Genomic DNA, 27,182 nt, shown 5'->3' with positions numbered 1-27,182 from the left:
AGAAATCCTGAGGAATTCCCTCAGAGTGACCAAAGTTTGAGTGAAAAACCTAGAAAGAGATCTAGATATAGATCTAATTTTTCCCGTCAAGAAAAGATTTTTGAACAGAGGTTTCCAACAGTCATCCCACGAACACAAGCCTATGTGCCTGAATCAAAAAGCCTTTCGAATGTTCTCTTGGAATCCCAACTTGTCTAAGAGCTCTCTCATCCAAATGAGAGAGATTACGGACACTTCGCAAAGATAAGCCTGCAGTGAGCTACAACTACAGCTGGACATTTTGTGAATACTCTTGGAGCTGTGGATAATCCAAAGGGTAAGACAGAATTGATAATGTGATCCAGGCTCACAGAACCTTAAACACCTGAACTCTGGATGAAAAGGGATGTGATAAGCATCTTTAAATCTAGTGTTCTAGAAAATTTAAATGAGGAAGAGGTAACAAGTTGCGAAATTACAGCATTTTGAACTTGGGCACTATCAAGTTAATTTATAAAAGAAAGATACAGAATGGATATCCAGGCATTTTCTTTCTTTGACACCAAAAAAAAAAAAAAAAAAACATCCTTGAATAAAAACCTTTCCAGAACTGGGAACAAGAAACTTGTTCTATTATTCCTGGAAAGAATATAGGTTGAAGGATAGGGGACAAACAGCAGTCTAGTCTGGTGGATGGGGAATTATCCCCTGGAACTTCCTCCAACTGCCATTTATAACCTATGTTCAGGGAAGAGTTAAGACAAGAACTGGGTGGCAGTGAAGAGTTACCGAATATCTGGGTAACTACAGCAGAGCTAGTAAGAGAGATGGCTAGAAAGGTGCTTGGTGTGACATCTGAAAAGAGGAAGGAGGACAAGGAGACCTGGTGGTGGAGACCTGGTGGTGGAATGAAGAAGTACAGGAGAGTATACAGAGAAAGAGGTTGGCAAAGACGAAGTGGGATTGTCAGAGAGATGAAGAAAGTAGACAAGAGTACAAGGAGATGAGGTGCGTGGCAGAGAGAGGTGGCAAAGGCTAAGGATAAGGCGTATGAAGAGTTGTATAAAAAGATTGGACACCAAGGAGGGAGAAAATGACCTGTACCGATTGGCTAGACAGAGGGACTGAGCTAGTAAAGATGTACAGCAGGTAAAGGTGATAAAGGATAAGGGAAACGTACTCACATGCGAGGAGAGAGTGCCGAGTAGATGGAGCAAGTACTTTGAGGGGTTGATGAATGAAGAGAATGAGAGGGAGAGAAGGTTGGATGATGTGCAGATAGTGAATCATGAAGTGCAGTGGATTAGCAAGGAGGAAGTAAGGATAGCTATGAAGAGGATGAAGAACGGAAAGGCTGTTGGTCCAGATGACATACCTGTGGAAGCGTTTAGGTGAAATGGCAGTGGAGTTTTTAACTAGATTGTTTAATGAAATCTTGGAAAGTGAGAGGATGTCTGAGGAACGGAGAAAAAAAGTGTTTTGGTACCGATTTTTAAGAATAAGGGTGATTTGCAGAGCTCTAGTAACTACAGAGGGATTAAACTAATCAGCCACAGCATGAAGTTATGGGAAAGAGTAGTGGAAGCTAGGTTAAGAAGGGAGGTGATGATTAGTGATCAGCAGTTTGGTTTCATGCCAGGAAAGAACACTACAGATGCGATGTTTGCTGTGAGAGTGTTGATGAAGTACAGAGAAGGTCAGAAGGAGTTGCATTGCATCTTTGTGGATTTAGAGAAAGCATATGACAGGGTGCCTAAAGAGGAGTTGTGGTACTGTAAGAGGAAGTCGGGAGTGTCAGAGAAGTATGTAAGAGTGGTACAGGATATGTACGAGGGTAGTGTGACAGCGGTGAGGTCTGCGGTGGGAGTGACAGATGCATTTAAGGTGGAGGTGGAATTACATCAAGGATCAGCTCTGAGCCCTTTCTTATTTGCAATGGTGATGGACAGGTTGACAGATGAGATCAGACAGGTTGACAGATGAGATCAGACAGGAGTCCCCGTGGACTATGATGTTTGCAGATGACAATGCGAGGTGTCATAGTTAGTGTAGGGAACACGTGGAGGAGACCCTGGAGAGGTGGAGATATGCTCTAGAGAGAAGAGGAATGAAGGTCAGCAGGAATAAGACAAAATATATGTGTGTAAATGAGAGGGAGGATAGAGGAATGGTGAGGATGCAGGGAGTAGAGGTGGTGAAGATGGATGAGTTTAGGTATTTGGGATCAACAGTTCAGAGTAATGGTGAGTGTGGGATCAACAGTTCAGAGTAATGGTGAGTGTGGAAGAGAGGTGAAGAAGAGTACAGGCAGGATGGAGTGGGTGGAGAAGAGTGTCAGGAGTGATTTGTGACAGATGAGTACCAGTAAGAGTGAAAGGGAAGGTCTACAAGAGGGTAGTGAGACCAGCTATGTATATATGGGTTGGAGACAGTGGTATTGACAAAAAGGCAGGAGTCAGAGCTTGACGTGGCAGAGTTGAAGATGTTAAGATTTGCACTGGGTGTGACGAGAATGGACAGGATTAGGAATAAGTATATTAGAGGGTCAGCCCAGATTGCAAGGTTTGGAGACAAAGCCAGAGAGAGAAGATTACGTTGGTTTGGACATGTGCTGAGGAGGGATGCAGACTATATTGGGAAAAAGATGCTAAGGATGAAGCTGCCAGGTAACAGGAAAAGAGGGAGGCCTAAGATGAGGTTTATGGATGTGGTGAGAGAGGACATGCAGGTGGTTAGTGTGACAGAGCAAGATGCAAAGGACAGGAAGAAATGGAAACAGTTGATCTGCTGTGGTGATCCCTAACGGGACCAGCCAAAAGAAGATGAATAATCTTCAAAACCCATTTATCTGAAACTACCCATTTATCTGAAACTACCTGTTCCCAGAACAAGAAGTGGAAATTCAGACATTTTGGAAAGTAAAAGGAACTGCCAAGAGTGGGGTAGGGTGTATGTGTGTGTGTGTGTGTGTGTGTGTGGGGGGTAATCTCAGTAAATATGACTTGTTGGACCATGCATTGCTTTTTTGGTGGGAAGGGGAGTCCTGCCTTGTTTTTGGAAACCCATTGCCACTGCTTCAATGTCTGTTTACCAGCATTTTGCCAATACTGTTTAATTTGTGTCTTGTCAAAATTGCATGAAGTGTTAAGAATCCTTTTGACAATTTAAAAAAAGAGGGCTAAGAAATCCAAGACTCTCTACATCAGCTTAAACTTCTCATACTTTTTGATCACCTCTGCAGCAAAGGGACAAAAAATAATTCTTTATCCAAATAAGAATTTAAAATCTAATTTTCCAAATTATCTGGGAAGCTCGGGAACATAGACAAACCCCAAAACATCAGTGCCTACAGCTCTGGAAGTGGTATCAGAGACATACACACACAGTTGTGACGAGATGGAAAAAAAAGCATTTAAACACATTTTTCCTTAACAAGAAGAGACTGTGGACAAAACATTCCTCATAGGTTCACTATTAGTCAGAATAAGCATTAACATACGAGACTGGCATTTTGAAATTCTATAAACCAAAGTTGCAGAAGCATACACTTTTTCCATACTTATCAATTATTTTCCCAACATTATCAGAAAGAGTATGGCATTGGAATTACTAAATGTCTAGCAGCAGTAGGGTTAACTAAAGCTATATCTACTGGGTCAGGTTTGGGATGAGTGTATAAAATTTTAAAAGACTGAGAAATGCTATACAAATCTGTTTTTTAGGGGCAGCAGACAGACTGTCAGGAATAAGTACAGTTGTGTACACTTGCTATAAATGTAGACGTTCAAGTGTATTCACCGTTACAGTCATCACATTTGGGTTATCCCTGCCAGGGTAGCCCTTGGCCGGCCAGAATACCAGAGGCGTAGTATTTCTGCTTCAGTTAATGTTGCTTCAGGACTGTCATCAGGTTGTCAGTAGTATAAAGTAAGGCAGCCAACACCATTAGATCAGTTTTTCTTGCCCTAACCTGTCAGGAGCCCCCAAGTAGGAGCCAGGTTCTGGAGGGAAGAACCCCACCAGTAGAAAGTAAATACAAATATGTCCCTTGTAAGGAAAGAGAAGAAAAAAAGGGGGATGGAGGGAAACAAGCCAGGACTGCAACAGTGAATACACTAACATCTACATTTATGGCAAGTGTTCACAACTGTACTATGTTCTTTGTGTTTCACTGTTACAGCCATCACATTTGGGTTGAATCCCAAAGCTGAGGAAATGGGTGGAGCCAGTCAAGGAAAGTAGGGGCTGGCTAGGATGCCCTGCAAGACTGCAGAGGCAAACCCTGCCCTGGATTTGGAGAAGAGAGACAAGTGGTAATGTTTGGTAAAAGTGTCAACAGATGTCCAGGTGGCAGCCTCCAGAATGTCCCTGATGGGGACTACTCTGAGGAAAGCTGCAGAGGTGGAGGCTGCTCTGGTGGAGTGAGTCCTGACCCCTTTGGGGGAGGCTTTCCATGTTGTTTGCAGCAGAAATGCATGCAGTGTGCTATCCATTTGGAAATGGTTCGTTTGAAGATATCTTTGCCTTCTGCCAATGTAGCAAAGCTAACTAGCAATTGATCAGATTTTCTGAAGGATTTAGCCCTGCCTAGATAGAATCTGAGCTGTGTACATTTAGAGAGTGCAGGATCCTTGCCCCTTGTTCTGGGGATTAGGAAAAAAGTCAGGCAAATGGATTGGTTGAGAGCCACACTGGACACCACCTTGGGCATGAAGGATGGGTTAGTTCTGAGGGATACCCTGTCAGCATGGAAGATGATGAAGGGTTCCACAGCCATGAGTGCTTGCAGCACAGAGACTCTTCTGGCTGAAGTGATGGCCAGAAGGAAAGCTGTCTTCCATGAGAGAAAATGTAGCTCTGCAGAAGAAGTTGGTTCAAAGGGGGGCAAGGTGAGCTTTTCCAACAAAGTTAAGGTCGCAAGCTGGGGTTGGTGCTCTTCTGAGTGGCCTCAAGTTGCTATCCCCTCTTAGGAGCCGTTTGATCAAAGGGTGAGAGAAAAGGGGCTGCTCAGTGGGAAAATGAGCATAGATAAAGTCATGAAATTTAATAGAGGAAAAAGAGGCCACTGTGTTGCAGGTCAGCTAAATAATCCAGGATGAGGGGGAGGGAGGGCTGTGCCGTATTGGCTCCCTTAGCCTGAAACCAGGTGCAGAACCTTTTCCATTTGTCAGCATAACACTTTCGAGTGCTAGGGTGTCTGGCCTCATGTACAATGTCTAGAACCAGTTTACGGAGGTTGGCCGATTGATCAGGAATTAGGGAATAAGCCAAGCTGCCAAATTGAGTGTCTGCAATTGGGGATGCACGAATTCCCCTTCCTCTGGGTCAGGAGGTTTGGAATCCGAGGAAGATGCCATGGTGGCAGTGGGGACAGGCTGCGCAGCAAGGAGTACCAGTGCTGGAGAGGTCAGTCTGGAGCTATAAGAATTGTCCTTGGTTTTTCCTCCTTTATTTTGAGCAGTACCCTGGGAATGAGAGGTAGTGGAGGAAAGGCATAGAACGATAGACTGACCCAGGGGAACGACAGGGCATCCACTTTCCAAGCCATGCAGTGATGCTCCCTGGTGCAGAATTTTGCTGAGCTGATGGTTGGTGAGGGAGGCAAAGAGGTTGACCTTCGGGGTATCATATTTTTGAGTTATTAGGGTGAAGATTCTTCTGTTGAGCTATCACTCATGGGGGTCCAGAAGATTTCTGCTTAACTGGTTTGCCAGAGAGTTTTGAGAACCTGGTAGGAATTGTGCTAACAGGTGGAGCTGCATGGCAGAGGCTGTGTGCTAAAGGGTCATGGCCAGCCTGTATAGAGGGTAGGAGCGAGTCCTCACATCACAGTGGTGTCCGTTTTGATCAGGAGAGCCCCTGGGGAGAGAAGTGGCTTGATAGCTATCAAGGCATGCTGGACAGCCATCATTTTTTTGGTTGATATGCAGAGGGATTTGCTGTGGGCTCCATTGGCCCTGTATGCACCTGCTGTCCAGGTGTGCACACCAGGCATAATCTGATGCATCTGTGGTGAGGGTCTGGGCAGTGGGGGTGGTGAGAAAGGTAGTCCCTTGTTGTGGGAGCATGCTGTTGCCCACCAAAGAAAATCTTATACCTATAATTCCTTGCCTCAGAAGAGTCTCCAGGTATTGAGAGTATTGACACCAATGGCTTTTTAGGTACTGTTGAAATTTCCTCATATGCAGTCTGGCATATGGAATGTGTAGTATGCAAGATGCCATGAAACCCAGAGCTCACAGGATTTTCCTTGCAGACAGCTAGGCCCTGGTGGCTAGTTGGGAGGAGTAGGCTGTCAGGAAAATAAGTTATGTACTCACCATAACATTCCATGTTGGTAGTCCATCTCACCCTTCATTTTTACATATGGGGTTCAGAGCCGATCCTCGGCTCCAACTCAGATGATTTACAAGCTGGAAGACTTCTGGTTGGCTCGTGGCTAAGCAGGTATCCCATGGTGCACCAGTACAATCCTCAAATCTTGTTTGCTGCTCACTAAAATAACAACCTTAAAAACAACCAATACTAAAGGGTCTCCAACCAAGGGCAACCAAATTATTACTTCCAGATCTTCTAGGATGGGGGCAGGAGGGCGGGTTGGTAAAAATGAAGGGCGAGATGGACTACTAACATTCAACATTATGATGAGTACATAACTTCTTAATGTTAGGTAGTCCAATCTCACTTTCATTTTTACATATGGGACAGAGTCCCTAGCACCTTATTCTTGGGTGGCTCATTGGAAAATACTCTTGAGCTCCGTGGAGCCAAAGGATGTTCTACCCCCTGGATGCCAAATCCAATTTGTAATGTGTAATAAAAGTGCGAGGGGTAGCACACGTAGCTGCTGCACAATTATCATCAAGTGGTACCCTGGCTTGGACGGCTGCAGAGGGAGAGACCTGGTAGAATGAGCCTTGATCTTGTAGGGTAAAGGTTTGCCCTCCAAGCTATAGATAACGGCTACACAACTGGAAATCCAATTAGATAGTGTCACTTTAGAAACTGGTAAGCCCAATCTAGAGAGTCAGAAAAGGAAATGAATAATTGATCTGATTTCCTGAAAGCCTTAGTCCGCTGTAGATAAAAACGTAGTGGTCTATGAACGTCCAGCTGATGAAAACGGTACTCAGCTGCATTACAGTGGTTAGGGAAGAAAACTGGGAGTTCTATCGATTGGTTTAAGGTAGCATTAGTAAAAACTTTGGGGACAAAGGAGGGATTAGTACATAATGACACCCTGTCTTTGTGAAAAATCAAATACAGTGGCTTAATAGACAAGGCCTGCAGCTCTGATACCCGTCTAGCTGATGTGATAGCTACCAAAAACAAGGTCTTCCAAGACAAAAATTTTAGAGATGAGTGGGAAGGTTCAAAGGGAGAAGTCAATTTGGACAACACAATTTAAATCACAAGAAGAGTGGACCCTTTCAAAAAGGTCTTGCATAGCTTATGAGACATTAAATTGGTATCTGGAAAACCTAAGTGAAAATGAGTGGCAGCGGCAGATCCTTGCTGAAAAAGCTCAGAAATAAAATCCAGAATCACAGGGATAGAAGCAGTGCATGGATCTACATTCATTCTCTGTGCCCACATAGAAAATCATTTCCATTTACTATCATACAGCCTCCTGATTGAAAGGTTTATGGGAGGACATAAGAATATGCGACACTGAGGATGATACATCATGAAGCCTGACTAGGGATGTAACTGCAGCAGCCACGCTGTCAATTTGAGGGTGTGGATTGAGGGGTGTAGCGAACCAGCCATGTGAGTCAATAGATCTGGAGCTGGGTCTAGAATCCAAGGATCGTCCCGGAGGAGAGGCTCGAGGAAGGGGAACCAGATCTGACAAGGCCAGTAAGGAGCAATGAGGATCAACTTGCTTCCCAACCAACTGGCTTTCTGAATCACTTTGGAAATGAGAGGGATTGAAGGAAAGGCATATAGACGTCCCATGGACCAACCGTGAGCCAGAACGTCTCTGGGAGTCTCACCCAGAGGGTGAATGAGGGAAAAATAGCTGCTGCATTTGATACTGACTGGGCTGGCAAAAAGGCCGCAGCAAGGCTATACCCATTTCTGGAAAATCTGATCCACTGTTTCCCAGGTCAGAGACCACTAGTGAGGCATTAGGATTGCCTGGCTGAGCTGGTCGGCTATCACGTTGGTCTTCCCTGGAATGTGCGATGCAACCAGAAAGCACTGGGAAGAAAATAGCCTATTCCCAAATTCGCATGGCCTCTTGACAGAGTGGTGGATGAGATCTGGTACCGCCCTGTTTGTTGATGCACCAAACCACTGACGTGTCTGATTGTATCGTGCTGTACCTAGAGGAAGAAGGTCTTGAAGTGCTTGCAAAGCGAGAACCACTGCCCTCATCTCCAGAACACTGATATGCAGAGGAGCCTCATGTTCTTGCCATGTGCCTTGGACAGTCCTGCCGAGATAATGCCCCCCCACCCGATCTGAGAGGCATCCGTGGTCACAGTGGCAACGGGTTGGGCTAGAACAAAGGTGGCACCTGTGATCAGTTGGAGCTATCCACCAAAGAAGGTCCTTCTTGCATGATTCCGTCAGCAGGATAGGATGACTCAGTGAGAGAGACTGGAAGGACCACTGGGAAAACAGAAGCCACTGGAGAATTCTCATGTGCAACCTGGCTAATGGTACCAATAGAATTGTGGAAGCCACAGTCCAGAAGAGTTGAAGAACCCACTTCGCTTTGACTTTTCGCAACGGGAGAAAACACTGAACTTGGGAGATTAAATTTTGTGTCCTTTCGGCGGGGAGATGAGCTGTGCTGTTCACTGTGTCTACCTTTGAGCCTATAGAAATCCCAGATTGAGGGGACAATAATGCAGTTTTTTTCCAATTTTAGGAGATCCATAATGGAGCACACAGTTGAATCGTGGCATCCCTGTTTTGGAGGAGTAAATGCCTGGTGGGGGTGGTCAGGAGCCAGTCATCCAAATATGGAAACACCTGGAATCCCTGATGTCTCAGGTAAGCTGTCACTAATGCCATGCATTTGGTGAACACCCTGGGGGCTGTGGCGAGACCAAAGGACAGAGTGCGAAACTGATAGTGACTGGGTCCCAGCCAGAAGCGTAGATGGCTTCTGGACACTTTGTCTATTTTTATGTGATAGTAGGCACCCTGAAGATCCAGACAGCACATCCAAAAATCTTTCCTTAACAACGGGAGTATAGACTGCAGTGTTACCATCCTAAACTTGTCCTTCACTGATTCGTTCAATCTGCTGAGGTCCAATATTGACCTCAATCTCCAGTTCATTTTGGAACTAAAAAAACCTAGAGCAAGTTCCAGATCCTATCTGGTCTGCTGGGATGGGCTGGAAGACTCTCTTTACGAGCAACTTGTCGATCTCCACAGTTGCCTGATCCCTGTGATTGGGTGGTACATCTGGGATCCTTTTGGGAACAAATGGTGATCGAGAAAAGGGTAGGATATATCCTCTGGTAACAACTCTTTGTACCCACTTGTCTTGGGTGATATTTAGTCAGGCTTCTTGGTACAAAGAAATGTGACTCCCGACCGGCCCCAGAGAAACAGTCGAGCTTCACATCAGGAGCACTGATAAGGCCGTCCTCGAAAGGAATCACAGCCTTGTTGGTATTGCGAACCACCCCTGCCTCTAGGGTGAAGTCTGCCTTTTTCTCCTCCTTTGCCTCTGAAGGAGGATTCACCCTGTGTGTCAGGAAAGACCCACTGGGACTTCTTGAACCACATTTTACCACCATTTTGACCCTTGGGGTATGGTCTGGAAGGAACAGTAAAATGTACTCCCACGGTAGAAAGCATCTTTCCTTCTTGCTCACACCGAGTGAGTGAGTGTATCCTTCACCTTGGAACCAAACAATGAGGAACCAAACTGGGCATTGAGTGGCTCCTCAAGGCAACTCCGGAACCCGCTGCTCTACTCGCTCCATCAGCAGCATAATAGACAAGTCGCATGGAGGAGTTAACCACAGAATTTAAGGTGGACAACTGAGTAGAAATCTTGTCAGGAACTCCCTCAAAACACACACCTTGTATGGAATATCCTAACTCCTTGGAGGAGATCCCTCTGCAACCTTGAAGGGTAAAGGCCGCTGAACTAAAAATACGCTTCCCAAATCTGTCCATCCGTCGAGACTCCTTGTTTGGCAGATAAACAGATGAAGAGGTCTCCACTAGCTCTTTCTTCGTGGCCGCTGCCACCAGCATGGCATCTACAGGAACGCCCTTGGACAAGAACTCTTTACCAGGAGGGGCAGACAAGAACTTATTTGGTCTCCTGGGGACTGGCTCCATGGTGTCAGGAGTATCCCACACCTTTCGATTAACTAGATCCATCAGTTTGTTGAAAGGTGGGGGACACCCAAGAGGCAGAAAGTTGAGACCCGAAAGCCTTCAGGTACACAAACTCATCAGAAGGGTTAACAGTGGGCCAGTCACACCTCTACCTAAGGATCTGTAAAATGCCCACAAAGGAGACAGAGGATGACTTTGGGACCCTTCAGACTCCTTGAGGTCAGTGTCCGATGTCAAAGACTCATCCTGGGAGTCCATATGTTTCCTATTACATAACCTCTTCCGGGGAGGCTCCTCAAAAGGATATTCCAGGGAGGCCTCGGAAGAGTTGGGGCCACCAGCCAATGGCTCCCGAGGCCAAGGGTCTCTGCTGTCTCCAGACAGAGTAGGGGCTGAGACTGAAGTGGGTGCACTCAGGGGAAGAGTTCTGGTGCCACTGGTAGGGGCTGGAGAATGAGAGAGCACGCTGACATCTCCAGCTCTGAAGACCTCCCCGAGACGTGGGTCAGAGCCAGAGCTGTCAGCTCAGAGATAGATGCAGGGTCTGAGCTCACCCAGGCTGAAGCACTGAGAGGAAGACTCGGAACTGAAGATAGATTCCAACCCTCCCTGTCAGTGCCAACAGGAGAGCTTCGGCCCCTGGACACAGACGGCACCGAACGTGTCGAAGCCGAACTCTGCTCCAAAGCAGCAACAAGGCAAGTTGGAGCCAGCATTTCCTCCATTGGCGCAAAGCACTCCAGCTCCAAAAGGTCAGTATAGCTTGGAGGAGGAATAGCAGACAAGGGCAAAGCTGGGCCAAGTGGCTCCAGAGCCAAGTGGGTTGGAACCAACAATAAGTTTGGTAAGGCAGACGACTTCAGGAGTCTCAGCACTACCCTTTCCACATCTTCTTCTGAAAGGCTCCTGGAAGACATACTTGGGGATCTTGATCTGGGGGGCACTTTAGACTTAATTGTTACGGAAACCGGTAGGGAGCTTACAGACCGTCTCCGAGTAGCAGTGTCAACTGCTGTATCAATAGGTTCAGAGATTGGTTCCGAAACACCTGTAAAACTCTACACCACTATGATGCTCTCCTTCAGCTCTGAAGGCTGAGTCGAAGAGGCAGATTTGAATTGTTTCGACTGTTTAGGAGGTGGCTCCAAAACACCAACCGGTGCCGGAGAATGCCTTTTTGAGGATTTTGATTTCCCAGACTTGGAGGAAGCCAAAGAACTGGACAGCGCTTCCTCAAAGCATAGTTTCAAGAGACCTTTAAGTATGAGTTTGTCCTTTCTCTCCTGTAACACTCTAGGAGAGAAAGCATGGCAGAACAAACAACTCCTGTAAGTGGATGGCCCCTAGGCAGTAGACACAGCTACTGTGACCATCCGTTAAGGACATCTTTTGGGAGCATTTAATGCATTTTTTGAACCCTGAGGGTTTATGCTCCTTACTTTCCTTGGACATATTACACACACACACACACACACACACACACACACACACACACACACACACACACACACACACACACACACACACACACACAAAACTTCTGCTTCGGACTCCACGGCAAGAAAGACTGATGTAATATCGTCTGCTGCCTTACTTTATACTACTGATGACCTGACGTCAAGTCCCAAAGTGGCAGCAACCGACGCAGAAATACTACACCTCTGGTATTTGGGCTGACCGAGGGCTACCCTGGCAGGGATAACCCAAATGTGATGACTGCAACAGTGACACACGCACCCTCAACTGCTGTTGGCCCTAGGGGAAAAATGGTGAAAGTTCTGAAAATTCCATTTGTAACAGCTCATAGTATATTTGAGGGACTGAGAAACCTCAGTACTCCTCCAATGAAAACACTGGCATACTCTAGAAATGGTCTCAGAAAATGAGAAGCCTCCATAAGGAGAATCAGACACCATGCTCTCCTCCAAATCAGAAATCAGAGGAGAAAACCCCGCCTCTGTCCTGTCCCTTCATCTTCCCATCCAAATTCATAACCTTGACTTTCTTCACAAAGACGCATCCTTGTTTGTTTTACCATCAGCCATCTTATAAGAATGAACAACAGCCTGAATTAGACCCCAAGCCAGATTTAGTAAAATACTTCTCTGCTGAGAGATTTGAGCAGGAGCAGATGCACGTTTAGTTTTTGGGTTCTTTTCAACAGGAAAAATGGGCCTACAGGGTTGTTAATGGCGGCAGCTTCTTCCCCAGGGACTGGCACAACATTCGGACCAAACAAAGAAGACTTCCCAGGTCCCTCTCCCAGGACTGATGAGTGGCCTTTCCTTGCTCACAGTGGGGGGGGGGGTACTCCAACAGTCACAGAGGATGCGGCTACCCCCCCCACTGATCCACACTGCCAACAGGTGCTACACACCAAAGGAATCTGGGGTAAAAGAGGAGAGGTCTGAGGAAATAGCTTTGGCCACAACACACTCATCCACCTGCAGCGGAGGCAAACTACTTGCTTAACTTTCCCCTGCAGCGGAGGCAAACTACTTGCTTAACTTTCTTTTTGTAATGGGAAGAAGGACAGACTGTGCGACCAGAAATTTGTTCCATGGTCAAGCTGAAAATGCTACCTCTTTCCCTAGGAAAACAATAAACTGTAAACAATAAAAATCATTTTAATACATTTTGCCAGTCCCAAAAAATTAAACACTTTCTAAAAAAAAAAAAACTACTTTTAACAACTTTTAAACAGAAAGGAAGACAGTGTACAGTCAAGTCTCAAGACAGTCCATTAAAACAAAATCCTAGAAGAAAAATAACTTTCCTAAACTATCGATTTTAATTGTGGAATGACCACCCACAAAAAAAAAAACAAAAAAAAAACAGAAAACTCATCTGCCCAAGAATGAGCAGCACAAGCTGACCCCTTCTTCAAAAGCTCACAGCAGAGATCTCTATTCAATGGCAGAAAAGCCCTGAAGAGTGCTCAAGCCTGTCTTTTTTGGCAGCTTAGCTTGAGCTGCCTAAAGAGGAGTGAAAGATGCCCTGAAGCTTTGGAAGCCTGCCAGCTGTTATATCCTTTGCTGGATATAACCCATATAGATGATGCTACTGCAGCAGTGATCAATATGATGATGATGATCATTCCTCCCTCCAAAAACATCCTGCCAAACTCGGGATCTACACACACACACACACACACACACACACACACACACACACACACACACACACACACACACACACACACACACACACACACACACACACACACAATGTACTATGACACCTTGTGATGTGGCTCCCTACAACCTTTGTCCTTTGCTGCCAGCCTCCCACATAAAATGATCCCCTTACTGAAATATACCTGCAAGTGAAGTTTGATTAAATGCCACACTTCTTTCCAGGCCTTCTACTGCTTTTTCCATTTTTGTCACCTTTCCTTAACACAAACAAATCAATCCATTTGCCATGTCTGTCTAATTCAGTGCTCCAGGAATAACAAGCAGACTCTAGGCTTTTCAGTCTTGTCTTCTGTAAATGACATTCTGAACTATCACCATAATGATATTTCACTAATCCTTCTACATATTCCTGTAAGGCTGCAGGTCCTACAAAGAGAAAATTCTATAGACAAACTGTGACCAGCAATGTGCATAGCCCACACTCAAGATCGATCACTCATTCTAAGAACGAACTGCAGTTAAAGACCAACATACAGTGGCTCACAATGTAATCTGTCCAGTTTGGAGTTCAACAGATCCTGACCCTATTCTCGGATCAACAGGAAATGAACAAAGGACATTCTCTGCATCAGACTTTGTTGTTAAGCTCTGACCACGTCAGTTACCTTATCATATGAAGTACAGAACACAAATATGCCTCTCTATATCCAATACACCATAATTAAATTGATAATTACTTATAGCCAGTAGAATAATCTAAACTCTTCTACATATTCTTGAACATTAGGTCCAGAGGAGAAACCCTTAAGTTCTTGCAAGGGAATGTGTATTGAAAAGGGTCCCATCACATTCTACACTCAGATTTCCTCAAAGCCTTAAACTCCGATACGTAGGGACAAAGTCATGATTGTTAGCCATGTAACACAGAATTAGTGATGCATGTACTAAAGGAACTGGCCAGTGAAGAAGACTAGAAATAAGCCAGTGATGCAGGTTCACCCATCTTGGAGGGTGAGAGGCAGCTCAATCCACTGCAAGACTTGACATACAGCAGATGTGGGCATTGTAGCATTCAGCTGAAGGGCTGAGATGCTTGTCTCCATCAAGTGAGGCATCCACACAGTAACCACCCTTGACTCCTGTAAAGGAACATGCATGACAGACCGTTGGTCCTGCTATGCCAAAAACAAGAACGGATATTCTATGACATTCCAGGTCACTGAATTTCAATACTTGGTCTGAGCACAGACCAAACTTACCTCAGGATGTGGAAAGACACCAGAGTCTGTCTGATGTTCTCTAATCAGTAGCTCCATTTGTACACCAGACGTGATTACTAGCAGGGAGACGGGTCTGACATACAGGTGGGGCTACATGGCTATGTCCACTAGGAAAGCTCCATCTACAGTTGAGCAAGGCCATCGTACCTGCATTATTTCCAATCAATACAATGGATAGGCCACAGGAGTTGGGGGGGGGGGGTGAGTCACCAGCACTTTCAGTGGAGCTCCACCTGTATATGGAACATTGTACTAAAGGCAGTGTGGTACCTCACCAGGTATTGCCTGTAGGTCATACTCCCACATACATGTCAAGCTTCAGATATGCTAAGAAGCCCATTCAATTACATAAGCATTTTTTTCATTCCAGATTTAATCCAGACAATGTGCAACAAACACATACTGTGGTATAGGCTTATTCATTGCAGTGCTTCATCTTCTTCCTGAGTGATCAGCCCACGATAGGCAACTATTACAATATTATACTGCTGTCACTGTATTGTATATCAAGTATTATACACTTTACAGTTTTATCCTGTTCAATTTCTTTATTATTGTTTTTTTCAATATAAAATTGCATTTAATTGGTGACTTATTGCTCAATTGCCAGAATGACAGACTAACACTGCTGCAGTCTGTGTCATGCTGTGTGTTGAAATCGGCTGCAGACTACTGAAAACATGCCTATTCACTATACTATGTTTACTCCCCCATCATCAAAATGCAACACCACATGTTTCACAATCAAGTAGTACCTGGCAACTAACCAGCATATATAACAAGCACATGTTTATTAAACTTAATGAATATAGCTTCAGAGAAGTTAAACAAAAGTAAAGACTAAACAGAATCAAAAAGAACTGATAAAAAAACACCTTACATTTGATCTTTAAATAACCAGTTAAAGAAACTAAACCTTCAACAAAAGGTAAATAAAGGCATGGTGGCATGACTTCCACTACATGCCCAATAGATTAGCACCCTTGCCACTTCAAAGTAAACCTAAATAACTTGACGGGCACCCTCAAATTCTCTCCCCGTCCATCTTGTGTTGCTCTCCTTAATGCTGGAAGGAACTTCTGAATGTGCTTTATTCGCTAGGTTTATGAAGGACTATAGGCTGACTACATGGTACTCGCTAAAAATCTTGGACTATAGTATACAGAGCTTTCAGATTATCTCCAAAATCAGGAAAAGGCCAGCTTTGTTATGACTCTCTCTCTGATAGCGAAGAAATGTACAAGTTTTGGTACGCCCTTCTTTCCACAGAAGTTGCTCTAGTCTCATGGAACAGGAATAGAAAACATTAAACTTCTTTTAAAAACTTCCACACAAAGAGCAGACCAAATTATTTTAACAGTGTTAAAACCTGTTAGTCCAGAGGGACACTTTTCCACATAGACAATGAGCAGAGAAAATATTTATCTTTTAAGCTGTAAAGAAAAGTTATGCACTTACCATAAGGTTCCATTTGTGTTGTCCATTTTCATTCTTCAACTAATGGGTTTGGATCCGATCCTCGGATCCAACTTGGCCATTATACTAGCTCATGATCTTGTTTGCAGCTTGACAGGGAGGCTATAATGATATGCCATAACAGGAGTTAAACACAAAGAACATAGAGGGTCCTTGAAGTTGACTCATTCCTCCAGAAGTCAGTCATCATGAGAAATTGTGGGTGGGAAGTTAAGGAAGAACAAAAATGGATAGCACAGATGGAACATTATGTTAAGTACATAACTTTTTTATCTGATGTTAATTTTCATTTATTCCTCAAATAAAAGGGTACAGTCTCCACCTACCGTAAATTCCTGGGTGGACTCTAAGGAAGGATATCCCTAAGTATGGTTGAGCCAAAGGCCCAGATCTAAGTTGTAATGAGTGATAAAAGTATAAGGATTTGACCAAGCTGCAGCTGCCCATCAAGAGAGCCTGCAGGATGTTTTGCAGGGGTGTGCAAACCCAGAGCCCCAGGATGCAACCCACCCCACACACAAGCAGCCATTCCAGTGCCCAATTACTTGGCTATTTCTACCCAGTTGCCATAATCACTGTTCAAATCTCTCAGTATGCATACTGTTTTATATTTTACTTCTACAATGACAAGATATTTGGATTTAAATTTACAACTTTTATTTCAAATTTTTATAGCATAAACACAAAGCAATAGTCTTACAATGAAAACAGACTTAGCATTAAAACTTCTGTCTTTGAAACTCATTTTCACTGAAACAGCACTGAAACCCACACTGAAAGAGAATGCATCTGGACAGTAGTGGGTTAAGTTTACCTTTGGGCTGTTTTCAAATCATAGTCCCCCTTGCACACATTTTTAGGACAATGCAAAAGTACTGCGATTCATCTTCCTGATTGTATTAATTATAATATATAATAATTGAATTATATCCCTTGTGTAATACAGCACGACTTGTTAGAGTGTGTTTTAAATTTAACATTTTCCAGAAAGCAGTGAAACAAAACATGAACCAGTAATGACAAACAGCCCCATTCAGAACATTTCAACCATAAAAGGCCACTCAAACTTCTGTCATTACAATCCACCAATATCCGAGTAATTCCACATTAAAAAGATCTGAAACTAATGAAGAGATTGTTGCTATAAAACAACGTATATTTTAGTGTTTCATCTACAAATTCAGTGTCCGTTGCACTTGAAGAATAAACTGCCTGGCACTCCATGCACTAGAAATAGTAACCGGTAAGATTACTCATTCCATAACTAAAGTGCAAAGTATACTGCACAACATGATTTTTGACATGCAAAAAAATATCACCTCCAACCCTACCTCCTTCCCAATGGAGTAAATTTATGGCCTGAACTTTACATAGGGGTGATTTGCTTTTCACATATGCACATTTCAAAAGAGACATCCAAGTTACTACTGAAAGATTCCCTTGAATTCTAGGGTGATCATGTCAATGTACACCAGCATTAAAAATGTATAGTAGGGGACAAGGGTAAAATCTGTTGTGCTGGTAGTGTCCCCTACCTTTAGTGTGTTCTCTACCACAGTTAACACAAAGTGAAAGATAATGAACTACATCCATATCCGCATCTCAGAGAAATGGGTTACAGCTGAAACACTGCACAATATCATAGAATGAAACTGTGTTAAGAAGCAACAAAATAAACCTAGAGTAACTGATTGCAGTTGTACCCACTCCAGAATTCTTGGGCTCCCCAATAAAAAGATAGCAGTATACCAGTTCAATCAGGAATCTCAAACACTCAATGCGCTATTACAACGGCTATGGGGAAAAACATTAAACACATTTTAAGGGGCGTGCTCTGTTCTTGTATACATTAATGTATGTTTACAGAAATAATTTAAAATATGGAACTCCAGTTTAGGACAATGATTTTTTACAAAGATAACCGAATATTTCAAAGACATCGCAGGGAGACAGAAGAGTAGGCAAAGTACTACAGGCACATACTAAGTCAACTTCTGTTTAAAGTAGGCTGCTAAGTAACACAATGCAAAAATCCATACATGTTCAAAAGGAGCATGCTACATGGGGCAAACATTCTACCTACATGCAATGCACTGCATTTAATTTAAAATCATATTCCTACCTGGTATATCAGCACATTATTATACCTTTTCAATAAAGGAGACCAACCATTTGGTCACCAAATTTAGTAATCATTAACAGGGTACATAAACCCATTGCAAGTTACAGCACACATTTGCAAGAAGTTTACAGGAAAGCCATTTCACCTATGGCACCTTTTTGGGATAAGAGAGGAAATGGGAGTACTCAAAAAAGTACAGTTTTGTACCTACCATAAATGTAGATGTTCGATTGGTTATGCTGATGCAGTCATCACACTTGGGTTATCCTGCCGTCAGGCGGTCCTGCAGTCGGCCTGAATTCCAAAGCATTGGTCTGGCGTTGGTTGTCGTCGCTTCTTCCCCGACGTCAGTGCGGCAGGGGTATAAGAGGCAGCTGACGCCATTTTCTTCAGTTTTTCTTGCCCCAGATGTCAGGTGCCCCAAACTAAGAAGGCAAAATAAGAAGCTTGCAAAACATACCTTAGTGTAAAGCAATGGTACTAGCTGTAAGCAAATACACCATATAGACATGCATCCCAAAGGTTGAAGTACATGGAGGTATAAGAAGAGCCTTGTTAGGTAGAGGGGATGGAGGGAGGGTAACCTGGACTGCAGCAGCATAACCACTCTAACATCTACATTTATGGTAGGTACAAAACTGTACTATGTTCATCGTGCTATGCTGCTGCAGTCATCACACTTGGGTAGAGTCCCAAAGCTATGGTTGGGTGGTAGGAGCTGAACTGGGTTAGGTGCAGCTAAAATGCCCTGCAGAACTGCACTGGCAAACCCAGCTCTGGTTTTTGATTACAGAGGAAGGTGGTAATGCTTGGTGAAGGTGTGCACTGAACTCCAGGTAGCTGCCTCCAGAATGTCCTTTGTTGGGACTCCTCGGAGGAAGGCTGCTGAGGTTGCTGTAGCCCTGGTGGAGTGAGACCTAATACTAGCAGGCACTGCTTTCCCATGGTGTGAGTAGCAAAAGCGGAAGCAATGTGCTATCCATTTGGAGATGGTCGGTTTTGAAATGGCCTTTCCTTCTGAGCCTGGAGCATAGGATACAAGGAGTTGGTCAGATTTTCTGAAGGCCTTTGTCCTGTCCAAATAGTAACGTAACTGTCTGTGAATGTCCAAAGAGTGAAGGAGTCTTTCTCCTTTATTCTGTGGGTTTGGATAAAAGGTGGGCAAGTGTATGGTCTGATTGAGAGCCACACTGGATACTACCTTTGGCATGAAGAAATGGTTGGTGTGTAAAGATACTCTGTCCTGATGGAAAACGATGAAAGGTTCCACTGCCATAAGTGCCTGCAGTTCTGAGACTCTGCATGCTGAGGTGATAGCCAGCAGCAGGGCTGTCCTCCAGGACAAGTATTGAAGCTCTGCTGAAAAGGCTGGTTCGAAAGGTGGAAGTGTTAACTTTTCCAGAACAAAATTTAGATTCCAAGTTGGAGTAGGTGGTTTTCTGGGGGGTCTTATATTTTTTGCCCCTCTGAGAAACTGCCTTAGCAAAGGATGAGAGAAAATGGGAGGAACCGTATCATATTGAGCTGAAATGGCTGAAGCATGGATCTTTATGGATGAGAAAGAAAGGCCTTTGTGTAGCATCTCAGTTAGATATTGGAGTATGTGCGGAATATTTGGGATGCCAGGATTTAGGCTTCTGGCCTGGTTCCATACACAAAATCTTTTCCATTTGTCTGAGTAAGTTTTTCTGGTGCTGGGCCTCCTGGCCTCCAAAATGACATTCTGGACACCCTTTGAGAGAAGTGTTATTTGATAATTTAAGGTATTTTCCATGCAGCTAGATTTAAGGTCCTTAGCTGACTGTGAAAGATCTGAGAGTTTTGTTGGGTTAACAGCAGAGGGAATTGAGGTAAGATCCATGGAGGGCTGTGAGTCAAGTTTTGTAGTAGTGGGTACCAGTGTTGACGTGGCCAGTCCGGGGCAATGAGGATCATCTGTGGTCTCTCTGATCTGGTTTTCAGTAATACCTGGGTGAGTAGAGGCAGAGGTGGGAAGGCGTAGACTGACAATGCTGTCCAACTGAATGACAGGGCATCCACTTTCCAGGCCAGAGGATGGTAAGTCCTTGTGCAAAACTTTTGTAGCTGGTAATTGTTGGTTGAGGCAAACAGATCTATGTCTGGTGTTCCCCACCTTTGAGTTATCATTAAGAATACTTGTGGGTGTAGTCTCCACTCGTGAGGGTCTGTCAAATTTCTGCTTAATTTGTCTGCCAAAATGTTTTCTTTTCCTGGCAGGAATTGTGCTTGCAGTTGTACTTGGTAAGTTAATGCTGTGTTCCACAAGTCCATTGCCTGTCTGCACAGTGGGTAGGAGTGCGTCCCTCCTTGTTTATGTACCACATAACTGTTGTGTTGTCCGTCCTTATTAGTTGTCCTGGATGCAAAAGGTCCTTGAAGGCTGTTAGTGCATTTTTTACAGCTAGCATCTCCTTTTGATTGACGTGTAGTTGCCTTTGGTTTGCAGACCATTTGCCCTGTATGCATTGTCCTGCCATGTGTGCACCCCAGGCGTAGTCTGATGAATCTGTTGTCAAGGTTTGGTTTGGTGGTGGTGAGACAAAAGGAAGGCCCTTGTTTGCTTGGCATGCTTGAGCCCACCATAGAAACTCTTTTTGAAGGCAGGGAATGAGAGTTATAGTTGCTTCGAGGCTGTGTCTGTGTTGGGACCATACACTTTTTAAGTACCATTGTAGTTCTCATATGCAGCCTTGCATATGCAATTAGTTGAATGCAGGATGCCATGTACCCCAATGCCTGCAGGAATTTCCTTGCAGTGAGCTGGGTAGAAGTTGCCATCTTTTTGAAGTACTGAGCCAGTTGTTTTTGCTTGTCTGGCGTGAGGTAAGCCATCTGGGCCATTGTATTCAAGCTGGCACCCAGGAAAATTATTTCTTGTGAGAGTATTAGTTTTGACTTATTTTTGTTTACCGTGTACCCTAGGCAACTTAGCAACTTTGTTACAAATGCCAGATGCTGTAGTAGGATGTCTTTGCTGTCCGCTTGGATCAGGAAGTCGTCCAGATATGGATAAATTTGTATTCCTCGCTGTCTGCAGTATACAATTACTGATGCCAGGCATTTCGTGAATACTCTGGGCGCAGTAGATAAGTCAAAGGGCAATGCAGAGAATTGATAATGTGTTGTGCCTGCCAAAAAACTGAGGTATCTTCTGCAATCTTGTCTGATAGGGACATGCAGGTATGCCTCTTGGAGGTCCAACGTTACCAGCCAAGACTCCTTGCCCAGCATGGGAAGAAGCTGCTGTAGTGTGAGCATTTTGAATTTGGGAAAGTCCAGGTACATGTTTAGAATTGAAAGGTCTAAGATGGGTCTCCAGGCTTTGTCCTTTCTTGGTACTAGAAACAGTCGAGTAAAATCCTTGACCTTGCTCTTTTGTAGGTACCTTTTGAATTGCTTTCATGTTCATGAGAGCTGAAATTTGCTTTTGTGCCTCTGCCCATTGGTTTGTTGGCAGATTTGGCATGCCTCTCATCCGTGGTAAAGTGTGAAAATGAAATCTGTAGCCTCGGGTAATAATATCCAGAACCCATTTGTCCTTTGTTATGATGCCAATTTTGTGGGAAAAGAGCCAGGTTTCCTCCTAGAGGTGCTGCCTGGGCAATTTTGCTTGGCAGGCAAAGAGGAAAGTCATTGAGTTTGTTTTCTGAAGGGTTGAGATCTGTCGTCTCCCCCTCTGAGTTGTTGTTTGCCATTGTCTAGGCCTGAAGGTACCCTGTGCCTGGCCTCTGCTTCTAGGGCATCTGTACCTGCCTCTTTGGGGTCTGTCTGAAGCAGGAAAGGACCAGTTTTTTTGATGACCAGTTTCTGCTGAAGCGAGGAGGTTGTACCTGTAAAAAAATCTTTAACTGTTTGCATTGATTTTTCCTTTTCTTCAATCTTCTTTAAAACTTCCTCTGCTTTGACACCAAATAATGCATCCTTTTGCAGTGGAGCATCCAGTAACTTTGCTTTGACATGTTCTGGTAAGGTCTGCTCTTTTAGCCAAGCATGTCTACGTATTACAGACCCTGTGACTGCTGCGCTACATGAGGCCTCCAAAGAATCAAAACCACACTGCAAGGTATGTTTTCCCACTTGTTCTGCTGCATGCAACAAATCTTGCATCCCTTTGAAATCTAGTTGATCTGTTTGAGGGATCATTTTCTCTGAGTAAGCAAGTACTGCTGGTATTTAATCATGTGGAATTGGCAGTTTAATGCCCTCATGGCCAAAGTGGCAGAGGTATACACTTTTTTCCCTCATCTTTCTAATGCCCTGGAATCTCTTTCCGCAGGTAGTGGATTCTTAGCAGTAGAGGCCTTAACCCCTTTGGGACCCTGGGAAATGGTTTCTGGGTCTGCAGCAGGGCTTTTATATAAAAACTTGTGAGAGTCAGGGACTCAATAGTATCTGTCTGGTTTAGGTGGTGCTGGAGGTAAGGAATCCGGATTTAGACTGGATTCAGTGTAGACATCATCCAGAATGTCCAAAACAGGAGGAATGGCTAGGGGTCTATGCTGAGGCAAAAGAAGAAACTCACGGAGTCTTTTCTTGGAGTCAGAGTAATCTTGTCCTTCCCAGTGGAAATGCTCTCTCATGGTGTGCAGGGTTTCCCCAAAAGAGAAGTCTTCGGGGGGGGGGGGGACAGAGGGAATAGACTCCTCAGCATCTGAGTCTTCATAGAGAGGGAATGGGGTAATCCTGTTCCTCAGAGTCTGATGAGGAAATGGATGCCTGATCAGAAGGACGTAAATCTTCCTCCAGTCTAGTCGGTTTAAAGATGCCTTCTGAAACAGAAGGCCTGTCCTTAGTCTCCGGATCGCCGCCAGGGCTGGCGTCCGTGAGTTGAGGAGGAACCGGCTCCAGTGGCCCAGTAGATTCTGACTGAGAGGTAGTCGTATTTTCTAAATCTGCGGTAGTCAGGGGCTGCGTAGGCGCCTCACTGAATACCGAAGATCCGGCGGCAGGCCTAACAGAGACCTCGGTATCTGGTCTAGGCTGCCGGTCTTTGTCCTTGCGTTTTTTTTAAACATAGCGGTAGTCGGAGGTTCCGACAACATAATGCAGTTGAATTTTCTGCCAAAATGTCGGGCGGTATCAGCCCGATGCTTAATAGTGCGTTTATTGAACCTAGCGCAAAACCGACAACCAGAAACGTCGTGGTCTGGGCCTAGGCAAGGAATACAATAAGAATGAAAATCCTTATGAGGCAATTGCTTCCCACAAGAAATACAATTATTAACTTTGTCTGACATTGGTCTGAGGCAAGAAAAGTAAGTTTCCCCAACGGGGTACTTAGCTTTATAGAAGACTTCGGCTGAAATTCTGTTCGAAAATCTCAGGAGCTGGCCGACCGGCACTTGCTAACTGCTTCTGCTTCGGGCACCGCGCGGCAAGAAAGACTGAAGGAAATGGCGTAGGCTGTCTCTTTTATACCCCTGCCGCACTGACGTCAGGGAAGAAGCGACGACAACTGACGCTGGACCAAGGCTTTCAAATTCAGGCAGACTGTGGGACCGCCTGCCGGCAGGATAACCCAAGTGTGATGACTGCAGCATAGCACAATGAACATCTCACACAGACATCATACAAAAGGGTTTATACCTTTTGAATGCTAAAACAGGCTCTCTGTCTTTGTTGTAATCTTCTACTGGATTAGGTGGATAACTGGTAAATGAATGAACTAGATCAGGTACTGGATTTGAAAGTTTTGAAGTCTGACTTTCTTTAGAAAAGAAAATAAATAAATAAAAAAAATAAAATACCTTCCAACTCATCTTCCAAATCTCTGTCGCAACGTTTTCTTCGGCTCTTTGTCTGTCTGGATGCTGGCATTGTGAGACCTACTAGAATGACATCATCAGAGTCCTCCCAAGGGTCAGTACAGTTTGTTGATGTCTCTCTTCCCTGTGGAGGAATGCATTTAATACAAGTTAATGGTAAGGTCCTTCAAATAGAACTTTTAAATGTTTAGGATGGCTGTGCAGTATACTCAAATGCAAGGCATGTGGTCGAGGTTAAAGGGTTAATTGTTTTAAAGTGCAGTTTTCAATGTTTCGTCTAGCATGGTGCTTAAAAAACAGCAGGCCATTTGGGAAATCGCTAGCAATTTCCTTTCACTACACTAGCAATTTCCTTTCACTACACTGCTCGAAGTCAGACCATACTAGTGCTATTGGAACTGTTCTCTGATGTGGAAAATTAAGAATAGGGCCACACATATCCCCCATTTTGAAGGGGAAAGTGCATATTCTGTGCAAACCTACCAATTTGCATTTGTTCTTAAGTCTGCTCTACATTGCTTACTGGGGAGTCATAAAATTAGGAGGCAGATGCAGCTGCTGCACACATCCTGTCACTGAAACTGTCTTAAACCACACATCACTGCTTCACAATCTGCAGATCCCCAGTACTGCAAACTTCATTTGGAAGTCTGGAAATAGAGTTCAGGCCTCCAGTTGTTGTGATGTCCACTAAAGACCAAAATCAACAAGTTCTGCTCAACACACAAGTACAAAATAACAATCAGTAACATCCCTGCTCCTCAATAAGTTAAGAAAACAGTGAACCGCATAAAAATGTATATCCATTGTGCATCTGTTTACTTGCAAGAATCTACCGTTTGTATACATTACATAGTTTATTTTGCACTACAAAAATCTATAATCTAAAATATTTCCAATTAAATATTCTCTTTACCAAAGCGTTAAAGGTAAAAATATTATTTAAAAAAAAAAAAAAAAAAAAATAGCACTGCATTTCTTACACAAGCCTAGGAATTCTGAAACAAAAGTGTAGCAGTCCAGTCTCTACTGTTTAACAGAATAAGAAGGCTCGGGAAGTGCTTCATGACGAGCACTAGAGAAATCAAATGTTTAATCTATTTTAGGACATACTTTAAGTTAACAGTTATACATGTTTTTCACACACCAGAACAGCAGTCATGCCAGGGATAGACAGAATAATACAATATAAACTGTCTACACGTAGTCAAAATGCAGTTTTCCTAAGAAAACGTACTCTGTGACATGTAGCTTTGGAAAATTATACATGAAATGCTGCTGCTTATCCAGTATTGTCAGAATTGCCATCCACTTCAAAGCACCATTTTTTTTTATAGTGCCCTACAACTATTTGCTGTATCCTGAAAACTATTCCAGCTCCATACAGGCTCACTCTGTGATCCAGTGCAAGGATGGTTGCTTTAGTTGGGGGGGGGGGGCTCATTGTAAATAATAGGATTCCAAGTATACATTGTTGGACAGTTCAGGAACAGCCTCATGTATTGTATATAAAAAGTGTGAAGAAAGGCCTTGGTGCACATTATACCTTATCCTCCAAAAGCAAGAAATGGTGGAACAAAGATGCAAAAACTGGGGACAAAAAATTTTCTAAAATAAGTTTCGTGTTAGCATACATTTTCTAAGGTATAAAAATCCTGAAAATTAAAATGTAGGTCATGGTTCGACTTGGTCCTCAATGGCTTGCCAGAAAACCACAGAATTTATGAACAGATCAAAGCTAGACATTCTGTGAAAATTTGGACAGTTGAGAGATTTGCTGTACACTCACTAAAAAACAATGGACAAGAACAGTAGATATTCCAAACAGCTTAATAATGGTGTGGGCTATTGGCTCAAACAAATGGCTTTTGTCTGTGGCAGTGACACCTTGGGGCTCTCAAACTACTTTGCAAAATAGTAACTCCAACTAACAAAACATTGGACTGTACTTTTAGACAGCTCTCCTTTCCCAAAGAAAAGGGAAGGAGTTGGTGTACTCCAACAGACTACTACCTCCTAATTGGCTGTGAACTGAAAACCAGGAAAAGCCAAGTTGTGATGCTGCAGGAGGGTACAGTTAAAGGAAAGTCTCCACTAGAACAGAATCACATGCTAGACATGGCTTTCCTCAAGAGCTGGTAAATTGTTAAAAACATAAAAACTAACAAAAGCAGTTAAGATCACATGGCACAGAATACATGTGTAAAAGCTTGATTTCATTGGTTGATGAGGAATGTAAAATGTTACACAGAACAGTTAAAATCTGGAGTAAACATCACTGTCTAAAGTAGTTCTACATTAGGCTATGACACCCTCAAAACACATATCCCAACCTAAGTGCTTGCATTCACCCCATCATTAGAATGCGCACACACTCTCAAATGTACCCCTCATCCAAGCAGACATGCGAAAAGGTTGCCAACCAGAAGCTTAGACATTAAGATACTGCTCCTCTACTTACATGGTTTTGCCCTTTTGTGGAAGATCTTCGTGACCTTGTGTCATGTTTGTCTGATCCTGGTGTCACAGGTTCCTTTGGTAACCTTGGCGTGATTTTACGGGACCTTAGCATCATTTTGCAAACAGCCCTACAACATGAATAGCATTAAAAAAAAAAAAAAAAAACACAAATCCTTAGTGAATACAGACAGTACTAAAAACATGGCAGTGTCAGCCTGAAAATGAAATTGCAATGTTCTACCAATAAACAGTTGTGTTTATGTTGTCCTCTGCTGCTCAAACAGAATGCATTTTAAATAAAACCCACAAACAATGAAAGAAAAAGATAAGCTAGCACAGTACTTGACTGCTTGTCACTGCTAACAGCAGGTGTAAATGGCCTCTTATTCTAAAGGGTTTCCTGAAAAATGTTTCATTGAAGCAAAGTAAGTGGAATTCTTACAAGCCTGTTTCTGCAGTTCAGTAAACTACAGTATTAGGAGTTAATGTTCTCACATTATAGTTAGAACCACTGGTTTTGAGCTTTGAAAGCTGGTTATATAAACAATGGGTCCATCCTGTTCTTGTTCAGTACAACATATGCTCAGGGTAGTCCTAGCACAAGTCTTCACAATGTTCTTCCTTC

General features: G+C 43.7%; 1 protein-coding gene across 2 annotated transcripts in view; it reads right to left on the bottom strand.

Moving 5' to 3' along the window:
• LOC122794406 (CTD small phosphatase-like protein 2-B) overlaps window positions 1–26,685 on the bottom strand; it is a gene marked incomplete at its 5' end in the record, with an annotated part of 676,938 nt that extends 650,253 nt beyond the window's left edge. For both annotated transcript variants that reach the window (XM_044062775.1, XM_044062783.1), the window contains 2 exon segments: window positions 24,080–24,221; window positions 26,559–26,685. In XM_044062775.1, coding sequence (XP_043918710.1) covers window positions 24,080–24,221; window positions 26,559–26,685 — 269 coding nt within the window.
• Window positions 26,686–27,182: the final 497 nt, after the last annotated feature.

The sequence above is a fragment of the Protopterus annectens genome, chromosome 1.part0 (genome assembly GCF_019279795.1).
Source record: "Protopterus annectens isolate FY-2018-M chromosome 1.part0, PAN1.0, whole genome shotgun sequence".
Lineage (NCBI taxonomy): Eukaryota > Metazoa > Chordata > Ceratodontiformes > Protopteridae > Protopterus > Protopterus annectens.
The sequence above is the reverse complement of the archived record's forward strand: the minus strand, read 5'-3'. Positions and strand labels throughout refer to the sequence as shown.